The 20608-nt window shown below is 36.3% G+C and overlaps 1 protein-coding gene and 2 non-coding genes across 3 annotated transcripts; all 3 read right to left on the reverse strand.

The window, feature by feature from the left end:
* Window positions 1-1443: 1443 nt before the first annotated feature.
* TRNAE-CUC (transfer RNA glutamic acid (anticodon CUC)) lies at window positions 1444-1516 on the reverse strand. Its single transcript has one exon. It is a non-coding gene; the product is annotated as a tRNA-Glu (tRNA).
* A 4893-nt stretch (window positions 1517-6409) lies between these two features.
* LOC131021838 (uncharacterized) lies at window positions 6410-8507 on the reverse strand. The gene is made up of 2 exons (XM_057951155.1): window positions 7612-8507; window positions 6410-6523 (listed from the first exon to the last, which is right to left on the reverse strand). The coding sequence occupies exons 1-2, from the start codon at window positions 8435-8437 to the stop codon at window positions 6468-6470; spliced, it is 882 nt and encodes a 293-aa protein (XP_057807138.1). The 5' UTR covers window positions 8438-8507; the 3' UTR covers window positions 6410-6467.
* A 7565-nt stretch (window positions 8508-16072) lies between these two features.
* On the reverse strand, window positions 16073-16157 carry TRNAM-CAU (transfer RNA methionine (anticodon CAU)). Its single transcript is given in 2 exon segments — window positions 16073-16108; window positions 16120-16157. It is a non-coding gene; the product is annotated as a tRNA-Met (tRNA).
* Window positions 16158-20608: the final 4451 nt, after the last annotated feature.

Here is a 20608-nt window from a genome sequence, read left to right on the forward strand (position 1 = left end):
TTTGATGGATAAATTTATCATGAGAAAATGAGGGATAACAAAAAATTATGCCTTTAAACATCTATTTCCCTCATTTTCTATAAAAGAGAAGTTCACCATTTTTCATTCCTTTTTTTCACCTCAAGGAAGGATAAAATTATTGATCTTTGGATGTCGAAGTTCGCCTTCATCATCACCACGCTTGCTGCGAAAGCTGACTAGCATGGTTCGATTGAATGCTCCTTCCAACCTTTGTACACTGATTTTATGGTCACAATTGGTTGTGAACACTAACCTTCTGGCTTCATTGTCTTGTGTGAATCGTTTGAATGTCTGTAGAAAATTATTTCCAAGCAATGTATCTGCATCTGTATTATGGAAATAGATAGATGGAATTTTGACCTAATACCACGACGTTTATCCTGCTCCTTCGATCAATATTTTCGTCTGTCTTACTCGTTTTGATAAGAGCAAGATTTTCTTTTAAAAATCTATTCCAGTTATCCGTGGTGACTCCTCTTCAATTTCTGCTAGTAAGATTTCTCGCTTTGCTGTGCAGATTAATTCTTGCACCGGAATCTATATAGGCAGCAAAGTACTCCGCCTTATATTTGTCGTATAACATCCCGATATAGATGTATATTGAGAATAGACTTGTCATTCGATTAGCAGTTTTTTTTTATGCCAATCATAAACTCCATTCATTCTTCTTTCCTTGTCCATGGTGGAAATTTATCAAAGAAAATTCGTCCTAGGGTTAGGACATCCATTGCTCGTCCGATTTTGCCCTCGATTTCTATTTCAAAGCCTCCAATATCCAGAGTTTTGAAATACGGTTGTTTTCCGAATTTCGCAGATAGTACAACACATTGCAAGGAAAATAATTTTCTATTTTTGTTGTATCAAACTTGGTGAGCACTCATCTTCATCCTTCGGTGCATTTTAGAACTGATACCTATTTATAGTTGTAGGAAGAGCCAGATTTTGGGCTTGAGCCCGTATGATTATGGGCCTAGGGCTGACCTGACATGATTTTATTGGCCTTTGAAGATTGATATATATCAATATTAAGATTTGACTTGCTGTCAAAGAAATTGATCTCTATCTTTGAGATAAGGTAATATTTTTATTAATAATATATCATATTTAATTTTGAATTTCATAAGATTATAAAATAAATAATGATATAAAATTAATTAAAAAATTTTATTTCTTTTAAAATTCACGTGCCTACACTACTACCCCTCATCTATTAAACCAAACTATTTATCCACCCCTCATCTACTAAATCAAACTAGTTAATCTTCTAAAAAAATGAAACTATTATACAATTAAAAGGATGATATAGAAAATGTGACCGAAATAAAAAAGAGAGTGAAGAAAATGTGACTTAAAAAAGTAAGAAAATGTGACCCAAAAAAATTTGGAGGATAAAGAAAATGTGACTTAAACTTAAAAAAGAGTTTCCGTTGCCGGGACTTGAACCCGGGTCTCTCGGGTGAGAGCCGAGTATCCTAACCAACTAGACTACAACGGATTCTTGTAAATAAGCTACCATATCTTATTATTTATTTCTTCAATTGCTCCGATTTAGATTATCAGGGGAAAATTTTGGAAATGCAACATGCTTATGGTATGGGATTGTCAATCAAAATAAAGCATAGTAAATTGTCGAAAAAATAACAATTTATTTAAGGATTAATATTCGTTATAATTGGCAGGCAAATAATTCATTCAAAGTGACAGCTTTTGGCACATTGGTTTATAAGTTGTGTTGTCTCCTTAAACGAGAACCCTTAATTATTATGAGAACGATGAATTAATTATAGTTGTTGAAATTAATTCTTATTAAGTATCTCTTTGATGGATGAATTACAGTTGTTGAATTCGATGAAGTGAAAATTTTATAGTTTTTAATAAAATTAATTTGGCGACAGATACAATAACTTTTTACGTTCAATGTAGTGTTTTCACATTCTCATTTACATAAATTTCAGAAAATTTACTGTAGGAGCAAGAAGTAAAAGGAAGAATTATTCAGTGTAGGAAAGTGAGTCGAGTATATATAGTCAAATGATTCAATCTGGCTATGTTTGCTAATACCTTCAAAAATATTTTGATAAACTCCATCCAAGCATATGTCCAAGAGATGATACAACGCCTAATCCATAAAATCATTGAATAGTTGGAGCACTTCACATACTATCATAGTACTATTTTTTTTAGATATTTTATCGAACGCTTAGAGAGCCGTTGATTATTAGCTCAAGCTCCATTGTCATGACCAGCCATTGCCAATATTTTCCAAAGAAATACAACATCACCCTTCACTAAATCACCTAATCTATCTTTCTAATAACATTCCCGTACGTTCAAATTTTCCAAGACATTTTGAGTTTTTTTTTTTATTTTTCTTTTGGCATAATATTCATATCAAATCTATAATATTAAATGATGATATTATTAAGATAACAAAAAAGTTAATGAATTTATTAATAAGAATCTTACTAATTCAAAATAAAGGTACAACAATCTATTCAAACGATAAAATTATATAAAATCTAATGAAAGAAAAAAAATAAAAGTACACATGCTTTACCCAATATATATAATCGTTGGATGATGTAAGGATTTATCAAATAATGAAACAATATATAGGGAAAAGGAACATATGCGCTTAGGCAAGAATTACATATTATGCTCGACTTACTTTATTCGTTCTCTACTTCCATTCAGATATTATTCTCACTGAAGCATCCACATTTTTTGCAAGAATGAGAAAACTGTTGGAATATAAACTTGATTTGAATAGATATTTTGTAAAGAGTATTCTAGATTAGTTGAGAATGAGATAGAGAAAAGAGAAAGATCTAGAATAATTGAGAATAAGTTAGAATTAAGAAGAAATAGCTAAAACTAGAAAATTCTAGAGAAGTGTTAGGAAAATAATAGGTGAGAGAACTCTAGAATCATCTAGCTACTACTATGTACCACTATAAATATGTAACCATGTTTTGGGATTGTAAGCAAGGAAGTAAGGGAAGTGAATTAAAGAAAGATTGTGTTAGCAAACTCCAATCCTCCCACTAAAATTCTTAAGCACACACACGTCCACAGCCAATTTCTTCAAATTTCCTCCTACCAATTAAATAAATTCTCCATTATATATACTTATATTCCAACAAAGTGGTATCCGAGCCATAAAATCCTACCTGTGGAATGGCCAACCTACAATCGTTTCAAGTCCCCATGCTCAACAAGAGCAACTTCGACAATTGGAGCATCAAGATGAAGGCGCTATTGGGAGCCCACGACGTTTGGGAGATCGTGGAGAACGGCTACGAAGAGCCGCGGGACGAGGCCGCACTATCCCAACAACAAAAGGATAGATTGCGAGACGCGATAAAGAGAGACAAGAAGGCTCTCTGTCTCATTTATCAAGCGCTGGGGGACGACGATTTCGAGAAGATCTCAAATGCGAGTACCGCCAAAGAAGCGTGGGAGAAGCTCCAGAACGCGTGCAAAGGAGCGGAGCAAGTAAAAAAGGTACGACTTCAAACTTTAAGAGGAGAGTTTGAGTCTTTGCATATGAAAGAGTCCGAATCAATTTCGGATTATTTTTCAAGAGTCTTGGCGGTGTCTAATCAAATGAAAAGAAATGGTGAAAAGTTGGAGGATGTAAGAATTATGGAGAAAATATTGCGCTCACTAACTCCAAGATTTGAGCATATAGTAATCACAATTGAAGAAACTAAAAATTTGGAGGAGATGACAATCGATCTCTTGTTGGGGTCGTTGCAAGCATACGAGGAGAAGCAAAAGAAGAAGCAAGAAATTTCAGAGCAACTTTTAAAGTTGCAAGTAAGCCCGAAAGAGAAAGAAGAAGGTCCGAGCAATGGCCATGGACAGTTCGGGAGAGGACGTGGCCAAGGGCAAGATCGAGGCAGAGGCCGAGCACGTGGACGTGGTCGAGGACGAGGAGGCTTCGTCAACAATGGTGAAAGAAATGAGTTTACAAGTGGTCGGGGGAGGAGCAACCCGCAGTCGAGGTACGATAAATCTTCGATAAAGTGTTATAATTGCCATAAATTTGGGCACTATGCTTCCAAGTGCAGAAGTGAAAAAGTAAGGATTGAAGAGAAGGCCAATTACGCCGAAAGTACAAATCAAGATATTGGTAGTGTGCTTCTGGCATATAAAGGAGAAGCTGGAAGACAAGATGACACGTGGTACCTCGACACTGGTGCTAGCAATCACATGTGCGGGAAGAGAAGCATGTTCGTGGAGCTCGATGAGTCGGTAAGTGGCAACGTCTCCTTTGGTGATGAATCTAAAATTCCAGTTAAAGGAAAAGGGAAAATTTTAATTCGCTTGAAGAATGGAAGTCATGAATTTATTTCCAACGTTTATTATGTGCCCAATATGAAAAATAATATCTTGAGTTTGGGACAACTCTTAGAGAAAGGTTATGATATTCACATGAGAGATTATAACCTTTCAATAAGAGATGGCAAAAATAATCTTATTGCCAATGTGCCAATGTCTAAAAATAGAATGTTCTTATTGAATATTCGAAATGACATGGCAAAATGCCTGAAAGCGTGTTACCAAGATAAGTCTTGGTTGTGGCATCTTCGGTTTGGGCACTTAAATTTTGGCGGTTTGGAGTTGCTGTCAAAGAAGGAGATGGTGAGAGGTTTACCATCCACCAAGCATCCCGATCAACTCTGCGAAGGTTGTCTACTCGGGAAGCAGTTCAGAAAGCCATTCCCAAAGGAGTCAAGCTCAAGAGCTCAAAAGCCACTGGAGTTGATTCATGCTGACGTGTGTGGGCCAATAAATCCAAGCTCCCTCGGTAAAAATAATTATTTTCTGCTATTCATTGATGATTTTTCTAGAAAAACGTGGGTATATTTCTTGAAGCAGAAGTCAGAAGTATTTGATGCATTCAAGAAATTCAAAGCTGCCGTCGAGAAGGAGAGCGGACGACAAATCAAGGCCATGAGGTCCGATCGAGGCAGAGAATTCACGTCAAGGGAGTTTCTAGAATTTTGCGAAGCAAATGGAATTCGGCGGCCCCTGACAGTTCCGAGATCCCCCAACAGAACGGAGTGGCGGAAAGAAAAAACAGAACAATCATGGAGATGGCGAGGAGCATGCTAAAGACGAAGAATCTGCCTAAAGAGTTTTGGGCGGAAGCAGTGGCGTGCGCGGTGTACCTATCCAACCGATCGCCGACAAGGAGCGTGTGGGGAATGACTCCACAAGAAGCCTGGAGCGGGAGAAAGCCAGGAATTTCCCACCTAAAGGTATTTGGGAGCAAAGCCTACGTGCATGTACCGGATGAGAGAAGGAAGAAGCTCGACGATAAAAGCGAAGCATTCATCTTTATCGGGTACGACTCTAACTCTAAAGGTTATAAGTTATATAATCCAAATACCAAGAAAATAGTGATAAGTCGAGATGTGGAGTTCGACGAAGAAGGAGTGTGGGATTTTAATCCCAGTGGTGACTTCACCTTCATCCCACAATTCGAAGATGAAAGGCCTGTCGAGCATGTCGAAGAAGTCCAGCAAGAGCTAGTGACTCCACCAGCTTCACCTATACAAGTTACTGAAGACTCGCCACCATCTTTCTTAAATGAAAGAGCCACACCACGAGCAAGGAATTTGGACGAGATATATGAGGACACTGAAAGGTTAGAAGATCTCACCTTGTTTTGCCTATCTGCTGATTATGAACCTAAAGCAGCAAATAGTGAAAATTGGCGAGTTGCAATGGACGAAGAGATCAAAGCTATAAACAAGAATGATACGTGTGAGCTCGTGACACTACCGGAAAGGCACAAGGCCATTGGAGTCAAGTGGGTGCATAAGGTTAAGAAGAATCTCAAAGGTGAAGTTGAAAAATATAAAGGAAGGCTCGTCGAGAAAGGATTTCGTCAAGTTCGGAGTTTTGCTCAGAAAGACAAATCAAGTTTAAGGGGGAGTGTTGGAATATAAACTTGATTTGAATAGATATTTTGTAAAGAGTATTCTAGATTAGTTGAGAATGAGATAGAGAAAAGAGAAAGATCTAGAATAATTGAGAATAAGTTAGAATTAAGAAGAAATAGCTAAAACTAGAAAATTCTAGAGAAGTGTTAGGAAAATAATAGGTGAGAGAACTCTAGAATCATCTAGCTACTACTATGTACCACTATAAATATGTAACCATGTTTTGGGATTGTAAGCAAGGAAGTAAGGGAAGTGAATTAAAGAAAGATTGTGTTAGCAAACTCCAATCCTCCCACTAAAATTCTTAAGCACACACACGTCCACAGCCAATTTCTTCAAATTTCCTCCTACCAATTAAATAAATTCTCCATTATATATACTTATATTCCAACAAAAACACACAGCAGGGAAAAAAAAAAAAAAAAAAAAGGTAGTTTCGAGATGAAAAAAAAGAATTTCTCTGTCTCTTTCTCTTCCTCTCTCCACATTCTCTCACATCACCACCAACGAAACTGCGATTCCAAGAATTATTCCCAGCCAAAAGAGTCCTGAAAGTAAATAAAAATAAAAATAAAAATACAAATACAAATACAAATAGAAATAAAAATACAAATACGCACAATGAAATGATCTTCACGATAAAGGGGCCAAAGTAAACCATTTGGCCCTTAAACTTTTTTTTTTCCGTTTTCATTTGGCCCTTAAACTTTGACGCTCGCACTTAAAAAAAAAAAGCATTTAGTGGTGATAAATAAATATAAAAGTCGTTACTAAAACTACTTGGTGACAATTATTTTGTTTGTTGTTACTGAATTTATTTAAATGGTTGTCACTATAAATATTTATTTTAATGACAAAAATACGATCATTGCTAATATATAGTGAAAATAAATACAGAAAAAATAATTGTAAAATTTTGTAACAATTATAATTTTTTTTTTGAGACAAGAGAAATACTTGCCACTAAATAGTGACAAAAATATGATTATTTCTCTCATTTTAGTCACTAAAAACTGTTTATCTTATTCTGTCTGTGTAAAGGACATGTATGTATATTTATTGTGCTTCGAATTTATTAAACCTTTGAATTTTTAAGTTTAGACATATATTTTTATTCTATTCAATCAATTATCCTTTAATGAAATGAACTTACTTTTAATTTATGTAGCCTCCCAAAAAGATAATCTAATAATGTTTGAGAAAAACAATATTGATATAAAATAATACATTCAACAAAAATACTAGTACAAAAGATACTGCAGATTTTAAAAAGAACAAAAAATTAAGATTATGGATTTATTAATGGAAATGGAGTGAACTAGTAAAATAGTCATTTTAGCATAAAAAAAAGATAGTTACTCTTACTATACCTCTTAATTCACGATGAAGAATAAGTCTATCTGTGTATTGCTATTTAAACAAGACAATTCATAATAAAGAATAGATTTAATCGTGGATTTAATTAGTCTTGAATGTGCGAATTAAAATCAAAATATTACTTTAAGTAAAAAGAAATGACTTTTTGTGATTATTTTTTATCGTTACAACATGAAAACTAGTACTATTTTTGTATATTAAGTCATGAAAATTAATACTAAAGTGATGAAAGTTTGAAAATTATATAGAAAATCCATACCACGTAGTTGGAAACTTGAGCTCATATATATCCAGTTATAGGCATTGCAATCCGTGGTGGTATTCCCAGACCCACACACACACACGAACGAATTCCTCGGCGGCGCGTACCCACAAACGCCGCCGCTCAGCTCACAGCCATGGCAGCTGGGCGCCATATTGTAATCGTCCAGCCCCCCCAACGTATACTTGAGCGCCACCCCGTACTGCCACCGCGCCGGATCCGTGGGCACATCGCCCAGCGCCGCCACGGAGCTGTAGGCGGCGCATTGCAGCTCCGCGAGATCGAGCTCATCCCTGGGGCCCAGATTCGCCGGCGAGTAGACGCAGCAGGTGTTGGTGGGCGGGAAGAGCGGCAGCCCGAGCGCCACGACGGCGGGGCACGAGTAGATGGTGGCGCAGAGGTAGGCAGACGAGGCGTCGCAGATGAAGGTGCCCCTGAGGGCGACGGAGGAAGTGGAGGAGGAGCAGCCTAAGAGGATGAAGGTGGAGGGGCCCAGCTGGAAGGGCCCCGCCCAGTCCAGCCCGAAGCTGGTGGAGGTGGGCTGCATGTCGGTGCAGTTGGACATGCACGGCGGGGCGACGGTGATCACGCCGCCGGAGTAGTCGACGGAGGTGATGGGGTAGGTGCCCGTGTGGGTGGTCAGGAGGAGCTGGTTGGTGGCGGCGGAGCACGCCACGTAGGGGTGGAATCGAGGGGACCCGCAGCCGCGGCCGGAGCCAAAAGGGTACTTGATTTGGATTGAGCCGCAGCTTTTCTTGCATGGGGTTTCCATGGCTGATGTCACAATGGAGTGGAACATTATGGCCAGGAGAAGAGTGTTCATTCTCTCACTTCACTACTTCAGATGGGAGAATTGATGCCTTGAGAGAGAGAGAGAAATGTTAATTATTTGGGGAAGGGGCATTTATTCTGTGTTATAAAGAAAGTAATGTTGGGGTATAGAGCATCTTCAACAAAGAAATGGTGTTTCTTGTATTTCATTATTCCTTAATTTCTTTGATATCTTTCCGCTTGTAACTTCATTTTAATTATACAAGAAATTCACTATTCTAATTGTATCTTGTTATGGGATGTAACCAATTTAAGAAAGTCCGTCCGGGATATGACGGAATAATTTTCAGTTGTTAGATTGACGATGGATTGATGACGAAATTCTCGTTGCAAAAATATCAGTTGTGGATCGGAAGTAGTCGTGGAGATCCAACAATGGCCTAACGATATACTAATATGTGTGGAATGATATTAATCATATCATATATATATAGGGGGCCGCTCCAATGAGACCCTCTAATTTTAGTGAGTTCTAGGGCACGATCTGGTGCGTTTATTTTATCAATCCTATGGCTGATATTGTATCTGGAGGGTGATTTTTTTTCGCACGGTTCGAATCCTGGAGGGAGCATAATATTTTAAAGGGTTAAGGTGCAGATAGGCCCCTCAAGTGAAGGCCCTTAGAGCATTTCAGTCCTCTTACTAACTGTGTGTGCAGATTGGCCCTCGAACTCAAAAAAATGGTGCAGATCGCCCCCTCTGACTTAACACCGTTATGGGCCGTTAGTCAGAGGGGGCGATCTGCACCGTTTTTTTGGAGTTCAGGGGCTAATTTGCACCTTTTCCCTTTTTGGAGTTCGGGGGCTAATCTGCACACCGTTCATTAAAAAAAATCACATCTCATCTTCTCCGACCAACTTTTCCGGCGCCAATCGCCGTCAGATGAGGAAAATCACGAAATCAAGTTCCCAAGCCCCAAATCGGGAATTTCAAATCGGCGTCATTGCTCCCGAAAATCACATAATCGAAATGGAAACTCGAATTCTCCCTCGAACGTCACCGCCCCCAATTGCAGAATCACCCCCAACGAATCGAACTTCGCCTCGCCGTAGGCGGTGATCGTGACCCCAATCGAGATCGAGATCATGTTGGCCATGGTCTCTGATTTGAAGGCGTCCTTCTTCAACAGCACGTCGATAGTGTAGATGGCGACGGGCATCGTCGGCCTTTATCATCGGATTTCGCCGGATTTGAGATAAAGAGGCGACTCCTTATCGAGAAAAGCTAGGCGACTCCTCATCGAGAAAATCCAGGCGGCGGGTTCACCGGATATTGCAGCGGCGATTTCCGACGGAATGGGAGAATTAGGGCTCGTCCTTGACGCTAAGCGTGTGCAGTCGAGCGAGCTCCGAGGTTTGGGGCCCAAGAGAGAAAGAAAGGGGCGGCGCCCTCCGCCGGCCTCACCGGAGCTTGAATCAGCGACAACGACGATCAAATTTTGAGCGAGAGAGATGAATTAATTAAAAAGTTAAAAGGTGCAGATTAGCCCCTGAACTCCGAAAAAACGGTACAGATCGCCCCCTTGACTAACGGCCCATAACGGTGTTAAGTCAGAGGGGCCGATCTGCACCGTTTTTTTGAGTTCGGGGGCCAATTTGCACACACAGTTAGTAAGGGGACTGAAACGCTCTAAGGGCCTCCACTTGAGGGGCCTATCTGCACCTTAACCCTATTTTAAATTTTGTTATTCATTAGTATATATTGCATTGTTCATCAGTATATATGGCCATGTTCATCAGTATATATCCATATTACATTTGCTGCAAGAAGCACCTTTGTTTCTTTCTAGTAAGTATTTCAATATCATATTAGAAAACTTTACCACTAACCAAAAAAGAGAGTTAGGATAGAAGTACTTTAGAATCACATGTTTGATGTAAAATCTAATCCATCTCACGAAAGAAGAACAAAGAGCAGAAAAATATTAGTAAATTAAAACGCATCTTTGGCACTAAGTGATAGTATTAAATAAATAAATTTCGCTTATACAAATCCATATGCAATTAACGACTTAGGTTATAGAGTCATTGCGCAACATAGTAGAAATGTAGAATACATTATATATAAAACAAGGGAATGTAAATTGCAATGTGTTGGAATGCACTTTTCTGAGAATTATAAAATTTTGACATTTCGTCCTACAAATTTGGATATCTTTTCTTGTCTTACAATGAAGTTTTCTCATATTAATATCCGATTAGCACAAAGGTACCTCAAATCATTCACAACCATAGTAGCTTATATATATATAGAGAGTTAGCTTCTATGAAGACCACTCCCCTACATAGAGAACAAAGACCAAATCCTGTGCGTCGATCTTGCTTAATCTAACGGTTCATATAATTTCCTGATTTGATTTTTGATGTAATTAAATATTGGTTGATTAAATCCACTTAAATCTGGGATCACGTTAAATAAATCTCGGAAATTCCGAAACTTCCTGTTCTGGGACCTGATCCGTCAATGAACATAATATGTGAACATTATTATGTTCATTTGTTTTCCTACGAAAATATCGACGAACATTAGTATGTTCATTTATTTTTTTACGAAAATATCGACGAACATTATTAGTATGTTCATTTATTTTTTACGAACATATCAACAAAAATTAGTATGTTCATTTGTCTTTTTACGAACATATCAACGAACATTAGTATGTTCATTAGTATTTTTTACGAACATATCAATGAACATAATATGTGGATACATTATTCACGTAACAGACTCTTCATCAAATTAATATTCCATAAATAAAAGATTTGATTGCCTATATCTATGACAATTAACGAAAATATCAAATCTTCACCAGATGAATCTCACCCTTGGATATACCAAGATCGACGCATAGGATTTGGTCTTCGTTCTTCGAATTTTTGATGGTCTCCATAGAACTTTATCCTATATATATACCTTCCTAAGGATATCTTTTGTGGTCAATTTATTATTTTTTTAAACCTTGGGATATAATAGTCCACAAATACTCGATAACTTCATAAAGCTATGGAAAAGTTGAAAATCAAGTTGAAAGGATGAAGCATGAAAAAGACCAATATATAGTATCTAATGGGTGACATAGACAAATATGTGTGTCTCGTCAGTCGAGTATAGTGTGGTTATGGAGCAGGAGGTGGTGAGTCCAATCAAGTCGGGGTGTGGGTTAATTGCGGTAAGGGGATTCACTATCTCCTTACTTGTTTATCTTATGTGTGGAAGGTCTGCATGGGCTACGAGTAGGAAGAAATGGCCCTCCAATTTCTCACGTTACGTTCGCGGATCACACATATTGTTTGTTGAGAAATTAGAGAAGATGCTTAAGACATTTTGGTGAGGGAATTGAGGAAATGGATCGAGTGGAATACGGCGGACGAAATGGGATAAGCTATGTGTTAGGAAGGAGGTTGGGGGATTAGGTTTTCGAAAGTTCCAACTTTTTAATCGCGTGATTCTTGAAAAGACGGGTTAGCTTCTGTTGACTGACCTAGATGCTTTGGTTTATCGGTAAAGTGCCGAGATTGGGCTAATCCAAGCTTTACTTGGAGATGGAAAGTAGGGAGTGAGGTGGGTATGTTAGTGTATTTCAAGACCCTTGGCTGAGAAGATACGGTAACTATTTTGTTCGTTTTATTATATTCATGAGGATGAGCTTGCTGGCATGAGGGTAAATGAGTTGATGAGAGAGAAACATAGGAGCACTTATGCAGATTTAGTGGGGTTATTCTTGATGAAGACATTTGAGGGGAAAATAAGAGATGGGAAGACATTGCTAAGGAAGTTTCAAGTATTCCGATGCTCTAGGGATGGAGACTGATGAAGATCGACTTATTTGGCATTATACATCGAAAGATAATTATTCATTGCACTCCACCTATGATCTCACCTGCTCCATGTTGATTAATGATGAGTATGGGATTTTGGGACCTTAGAAAGCACTTTGGAAGATCAAAGTTCTAAAATGATCAAGTTTTTTCTTTGGGGAGCAGCCCATGACGTGCTGCCGACAAAAGAAAATCTCTCAAGTAAAGGTGTGAAGGTGGATTATGCATGTGGCATCTGTGGGGAAGGTTGGGAGAACACATGGTTGTTGATGTTTATTCGATGAATTCAACTCTATGGAATAAGTTTCAACAACTCTCGATGGACTGCGAGTCATTCACACAATGGATCTTTAGACTTTGTGATTTGGTTGATCTGAAAAAAAATGAAGGGGATGGCTATGTTGCTCTGGTAGTTGTGGCGGAAAAAGAACAACAAAGTGCGGGGCAATAAATCAGCCACTCCAACGCAGACTTAGAAGTGCAGAAACAGTCCGCTTGGAATGGCTAAGCGCGTAGATACCAGTGGAAGCAGGCACGTGTCGGGAAAGACGGCGAGGTTGTGTTGGGTGGCACGACCTTCTTGATGGGTCTAAAATGCTCAGTCAACACAACTTTCTTTGTGTCACAATCGAGAACATGAGTGGGTTTTATTCTCCAGAGTGCAAAGGGGAATTTCGATGGGTGCAATAGTGGTAATTGTGGCGGGTTGCTTGAAAGTGGCAGAGGGTGAAGCTATGGGTGTGAGAGAAGCTCTGTCCTAGATAAAAATGTGACAACTTGATCACGTGGAGGTGACTACAAATAGCAGGATGGTGGTGGATGCTTTGAACTCTAGTATCACATATAGGTCCGAATTCGAAGTTAATATTGAAGATTGTCGTTGGTTGCTTGAGAGTTTAGCTCATGTTTGTCGTGCCATACTATCTTTGCTTTGTCTCCAAGTCGACACATAATAGGGTGTCCATCATTTAGCTAGAAGTGTTTGTAATTTTCCTGATGCGTTTATTTGGGATGAACCAATGGCTTATGTGGAAGGTCTTCTTCACATTCCATGAGTTTGTGCTTAATAGTATCTCATTTTTCGTAAAAAAAATAAAAATAAAAATAAAAATAATAATAATAATAATAATAATAATAATAATAATAATAATAATAATAATAATAATAATAATAATAATAATAATAATAATAATAATAATAATAATAGTTGTAGCACTTTAACTGTAACACGTAATAGAATAACACCCCAAGCAATAAGCAATAAACCAACACATAAATTGATTATTCAATTTGGTGTAAATACACCTATGTTTGGATGCTCAGGGAAACTTTTCACTATTTGATGATAAATTACAAAGGACTTACAAAATTCAAGCTACATAGTCTAAGTAACATTCCAAAATTTCCACCACTGTGAAAAGCTAACAATATGTGCATTAGGAAGCTCACCACCGAACCCCAACAATAAACAGAGAGAATTGTAAGAATTTCAATAACAATAAATTACTAACTCAACTATTGAACAACAAATGAGAAAACCTATCTTTTACGAGCACATGGAATACTTATGAGAAACTAACACTTAAAAGCGTCATGTTTCACTTATGAAAAAACTAAAAATCTAAGCCTCAAAAGCAAGTTAGTAAGCAACAAACTTCACTTGAGTCTTCACGAACATATATGTATATAGTGTACTAGAGTAGAGAGTAGAGAGTAGAGAAAACCTATATATGTTACTATCCTTCTCGAAGAAAATATAATCTAGCAAATCGAATCCACATACCAGATATCTTACAAAGATCTTCAAGAAAATTCTTTCCAAAAAATACAAAGAAACATGAGAAAAGTTTCCAATATCCACCAAATGAAACTACTACTAGCTAGATACTTGAATTGTCACTAAGAGCAAAAGGAGAATTACATTAAAATAAACTTACGTGATGACATAATTATAAGTTTGACAACACACACTAACAAAGCAGATTAAATTAATCCACAAATGTACCAATTGTGAGAATGACTTTTTTGCTTTAGGATTAAGATAGTTACAAACACAAATAAAAAGGTTACAAAAGCAGAGTGAAAATGGGGGGAGGGGGGAATGAAGTGTTGTTGAAAGGGTGACGTAATTAAATTAAACTACAAAATGGGTGATCATTTGCTGGGCAAGGAATGACAGCGTTCAACATCAAAATACAACAGCTTTCTTTTAATTCTTTTTTCTCCGAAACGAGGCGGCTGATAGAAACTTTATAGAAGATGAACTTTATATTACAAGAAATTGTTGTAGAAAATTGGTTATTGAGTTGACCAATGTTTTACTAATTTTTGAGTACCGGAAATATTTAATTTAGCAGAATTAAATGATATAGGATCGATCTACATTTCGAGTAGATGATCGTAGTAAATTCTTACTCAAAACCGATTTTCGGAGAGTGAGAAATAGTTTATCAAAGTTTGGTACTTGAAATATGGAGTTGTGGGAAAGTGATAAGCATTAAAGATATGTTAATGCCTATCCCACATTGATTTGTGGATGATAATTAAGATATTATATAAGTTATTACATCAGTACATGTAATAAAATTGTGTGCACAAGTGATGGGTTGCAAAGCCCACACGCGCGTGTTGCCGCAGCCGCTGCCTACCCGGCAACTGACGTCTCGGCCTTGGTCTTAGACTTGATTCTTGACATTTGGTCTTTGGGTGGCCTTTGGGCCAAGCCTTAGCTCCCAATGACTTATAATTTTGGACCAAATGGTTCTTGGCCCAAAGAGAAACAAAGCCTAATCCGTTGGGCCCATGCGTGCACACAACTGTTGACTCGGCAGTTACAGTCCCACAACATGTGACGTCCGTCATTATGAGACGGGAAAGAGTTATATGGCTGAATTCAAACATCCAACGGTTACACTTGTAACTCCCAGCAGTTCCAAATCTCCGTTAATGGGAATTTATTGCTGTCATGACTCCCCCATGGGTGGACTGCTGTCTATAAATAGGACAATCACACCATGCATAACATACTACGAAATTGTCCAGATTTTCAGCATACAAGCATTCTCTCTACATTAATATAGTCTAGAGCTTTGTTCTCGCCTCATTCCAGTTCGTCGGAGCTCGTTGGTTTGTGGTGCTGCTATCCACAAGACGAAGTCGTTTTATCTTTGGAGACGACACGCCATACCGTGAGCACTACCGGAGCGTATCTTGTCTTGCGAATAGAGGATCCTCCTCGACTCGGCTACATCTTTCTACGGGTTTTTCATTATTGTAATTTCAATATAGTTAGTTCATTGTAATTCTGATCTTCTACATTTCTGTCACATTGTAATGCGCCCACAAGCTTTCTTTTCAACAATTGTTAGAATATTAAAAATATGGGATGAGAGAGGATTGTTTAAAAAAAGGGAAAGACTCGTAAAGAAAAGGAAAAAATAAGGGGAAAATAAAATAAAGGAAAAAAAGTTAAAATATTAAAAATATGGATAAATTAAAGGAAATTTTTTAGAATATTTAAAATATGAATAAAAATATTAGAATATTAAAATTATGAAAGGCTCGTAAAGAAAAGGAAAAAATAATGAAGAAATATATAAAGGAAGAAATAAGGGAAAAATAAAATAAATTAAAATTAGTTAGAATATTAAAATTATGGATAAATTAAAGGAAAATCTTTAGAATATTAAAAATATGAATAAAAATATTAGAATATTAAAAATTATGGTAAAAATGATGAAAGGCTCGTAAAGAAAAGGAAAAAATAAGGGAAAATAAAATAAAGGAAAAAAGTTAGAATATTAAAATTATGGGGTGAGAGAGGCTCGAACTCTCGACCTCAGGATAACTCAGAAGCTATGAGACCTACGCGCTAGCCAACTGCGCCACCACCCCTTGATATTATTTAATTTCTATATGTCATAATTGTATCATATTAAAATAGTTGTTGATTTGATGAACCGACAACTCCCTTGTTTTGGTTATAAAAGCCAAATATTGATAAGCTTGTAAGAATGACATTTTGTCCTACAAAAGACACTCACAATTATGCAATAAATTTTTCTTTTTATCGTCCAATATCTTTTCAATTGATTATTAGACAATATTGTTTTTACTATTTTAATGCATTGATAATTAATATGTTTATATAAGTTCTATTATGCATAGGTTTTCTACAAATTATTATACAAAGTACACCGTATAAGATTTGATTGGCAGTTATTTGGATGGTCGCTCCGTCTTTTAATGATCGAAAATTCAACTGTTAAGAATAAATTTTATAAAAATATTGATTTTCAATTTTAGCAACTATAGAACTGATCCAAGTCAAGTGCAATTAACTTTGGAGTATCTTCTAAGTAGTCATCAATAAAGAAAATACATATTATTGATATAACTAACACCTATTAATTCATTTAGATTTTTCATCAATGTGCAGTCTCATTCATGCATACATTTAGAATATACATGTGCATGAAGGATTTCGTGACTTGTTTGGATGATTTTGGGGAAGATTGCTGGTGTCGGCGGTAAGTGACGACGGAAATGACAATATATTTTGAAATAATGAAAAAATTAAAAAAGAAAGTTAATATTATCGTTAATTATTTTTTTAAAGAAAGTGAATATTATTGGTAAAAAAAAAGTTTTAAAATATTATCGTTAAAAAAGGTATATAAAAATAACATTGTAAAAAATATTAATGATCGATTTTAAAATAATATACTTCCTTCGTCTCACTTCTAATGACACACTTTTCTTTTTAGTTTATTTTATTTATATATTATTGCAATTTTTCTAAAAATAGTGTATGGTCTCTAACCACTCTATACTCATAAAATAAGTGATTCATATTTACTTTATTCTCCTAACACCTTAATTTTCATCTTCATGTTTATTTCTATTGTACCATTATAAATGAGATAAAGAAAGTATATTTGAACTTAAAATATCTTGTTGTATTTTAACCTATACATCGAAAGAATCGAGTATTAATTAATATAATAGACATTACATGCATTAATAGTAGACATATTGCATTCAATGCACGAATCTTGGCGAATGTTATCTACAAATCCTTCTTGACAATGATTGTTCAAAAAGTGGGGCAAAGGTACCCCTACATGCTTTGTCGTTTTATAACCGTGTCTGTCCAATATATATATATATATATATATAGAGAAAAGTTAAACAGAGAATGCTAAATATTTAGAGAATAGAGAATTCGTGAAATAAAAACGAACAGATCTACAATTTGTACGAATAAATCAATGTACCGCATGAACAGCTATTTGCCCCGGGTTCAAATTCTGTTAGTGGCGAGTTTTTCTCTTTTTTTACTAAATACGTCTGTTCGTTAGTTATGTTGATCTGTTCGTAAAATGTATAGACTTGTTCAAAATGAAATATATGATAATTCTCTGTTTAACTTGACCCTATATATATATATATATATATATGTGTGTGTGTGTGTGTGTGTGTGTGTGTGTGTGTGAAAAAATTCAATAGAGAAAGTTAAATATTGGAGAAACAATTTCATTTATTGATCATGATCATGTCTGGATTTTTTATGAACGAACGGTTAATAATTAAGATTAAATTTTTTGTCCGGATTTTGATGAATATATCCATAATTGTGATGAACATGTCAATAATTTTTTATGAACGAACGTATTTGTTGAAAATCTCGCACTTCAGATTTCGAACCCCAAACGTTCAATAAAATTATTGATATGTTCGTAAAAAATTATTGATATGTTCAATGTTTTTAAATTTCACAATATATATATGATAGGTGTTCTAACATTTATATTTTCCTCCTTTTCCCCAATCTAAAATCGATAACATAATTTTCTTTTGAATTATGAGGATGGAGGGATTAGATTTCATACTCAAATATCTTATTCTTACATACAAGAACAAGAAGAATATCATTAAATTACAAAATTTATTTTGTGGTAAATTATTAGTACTCCCTCCGTTTCACGAATTTTGACACGTTTTACTTTTTGGGCCGTCCCACGAATCTTGATACATTTACAAATAAGTAACTTCTCTCTCTTACTTTATCACTTTTATTATTTTCTCTCTCCTACTTTATCACTTTTATCACATTCTCTCTCATATTTTATCACTTTTATAATTTATTAACTACACACTTAAAATACTAATCTACAATTTCTCTGCTATTCCTTCTTGAAGTGTCGCCGGATTCCTGTTCGTGGTTTCCTGATTGGTGACTGTGGGTGTGAACTTCGCTTCGATTGAGTGCTTGTATCACCGGATTCCTGTCCATCGGTTTCCTGTTTGGTGATACTTGCTGGGTGTGTACGCCATCGGTTTCCTGACCACCAGAATTCTGCTATTGGTGGCTGTACTTCTGAGATCTGGGAGTTTGCCTGCTCTTCTTCCACCGTGCCATGATCATTGAGCTACCGGAAGGGCCCTGCCTACTGTGGGAAAAATCTGAGCCAAAGTGTCCCGATGACACATTTTTCCCACATCGAGTTTCCTTTTCTTTTTCTTCTCTTCCTTTTGGTCTCCTGTTGTTCCTTTTACTCGCTTGCTTTCTTCCCTGTTTGTGCAGAGCAGCGAAGTCAACAAAGGCCAACGCTGCAAAGTCGAAGGAGCAGAGCAGAGGGATCGAAGCTTCAGAGCAGAGAGATCGAAGCTGCAGAGCAGAGGGATCGAAGCTTCAGAGCAGAGAGATCGAATCTCCAGAGCAGAGGGATCGAAGCTCCAGAGCTGCGGAGTCGAAGGCCAGCGCAGCGAAGTCGAAGATTCTCGGCAGAGCAGCGAAGTCAAAGTCTCGGCAGAGCAGCGAAGTCAAAGTCTCGCCCGAGCAGAGAAGCCGAGTCTCGCCAGAGCAGCGAAGTCGTCTCGCCCGAGCAGAGAAGTCGTCTGCCAGAGCAGAGAAGTCGTTTCCCTGCAGAACAGAGAAGTCCGAAGGGGCAGAGCAGAAAAGTCACTTCCCTGCAGAGCAGAGAAGTCGAAGTGACAGAGAAGAAGAAGACGAAGATTCAAGTACTTGAGTACGTGTGGGGAAGACAGGAGGTTCGGGAACCAAGTGGTGAACCCTGGCTAGGCGAAGATACCCTACACAATGCACTTCACCACAACAAAAACTTGCTTCACTTCTAAATGCTGACAAGTTCCTCAACACAAAATATGCGCTCTCTATCAATCTCTTCGCGTTCAGCAATTCATCTTCTGCTTCTGAAAGTGGTTGGAGGCTATACAAAATTAGGGATTTAATTTGAATATACAAAGAATCATTGTAATTTTAATTATTTTATTATTATTATTTTATATAGGGGCTATAATGAGTAAAATAAGGGCCGTGAATAAAATCATCCCATTATTAAATGGAATTTATAAGGCTGGGATATGGTAAGAGATTCTAATATGGTTATTAATTGTCACGTCCACTCTAATTAAAATCATTAATTAATTATATGTATCCGTATAAAAGATATAGTCCACTTTTTATTCTGTCATGCTTCTTTATATATAGAGTATATATCATAATCCTCTTACGATGCATCATTTTTTATTATAAATTTATTATGAAAAAATAAGAAATAATTTTTTATAAAAAGATTTCATAATTTCTTCATTTACTATTTCACTTTAAGAATGTGTTCTTTCTGGTGTGATAATATTATCTCTCACTCAAGTGAAAAGAAGGAATAAAAAATAGTGAACTTCTCTTTTGTAGAAAATGAGGGAAAGAAAGGAGACATTTAAAAGGATTAATTTTTATTATTCCTCTTTTTCTCATGGTAAATTTATCCATTAAAGAGAGCACACCTTAGAAAGAAAAAGTGTGATAATATTATCACTCTTTAAAGTGAAAAAGAGAAAGAAAAAAAGGTGAAATTCTTTTTTTGTAGAAAATAAGCAAGATAAAAAATTTTATTTCTCATTTTCTCATTATAATTATAACTAAAGAAACCGCATCGTTATATCATAATATATTTTATAAATTACAATAATATTTTTTTATTATATAGGGTTAATGATAGATTAGTTTTGATGTCTACAAGGAATAAAACTTTCAACTTGATCCTCCTACTGTATTTATTATATAGGTTTAATGATAGATTATTCTGTTTATAAAGCAAAGACAAAATATAACCACCAAAACTAAACATATAAAATATATTCAAATTTTATGTGAATAGACAGTTATGCTCTCAATGAAAATAGAATAAAAATAATAAAATGACAAAAAATCAAAAATTGAGGAAAAAAAAAAACCCCTATTGTTCTCCTCCAGCATCCCCATCTCTCTCTCTCTCAAACTTGTGCTTCCTCCTCACGATCAAATTTTCCTCGCGGCTCCG

This window comes from Salvia miltiorrhiza, chromosome 4 (assembly GCF_028751815.1).
Source record: "Salvia miltiorrhiza cultivar Shanhuang (shh) chromosome 4, IMPLAD_Smil_shh, whole genome shotgun sequence".
Lineage (NCBI taxonomy): Eukaryota > Viridiplantae > Streptophyta > Magnoliopsida > Lamiales > Lamiaceae > Salvia > Salvia miltiorrhiza.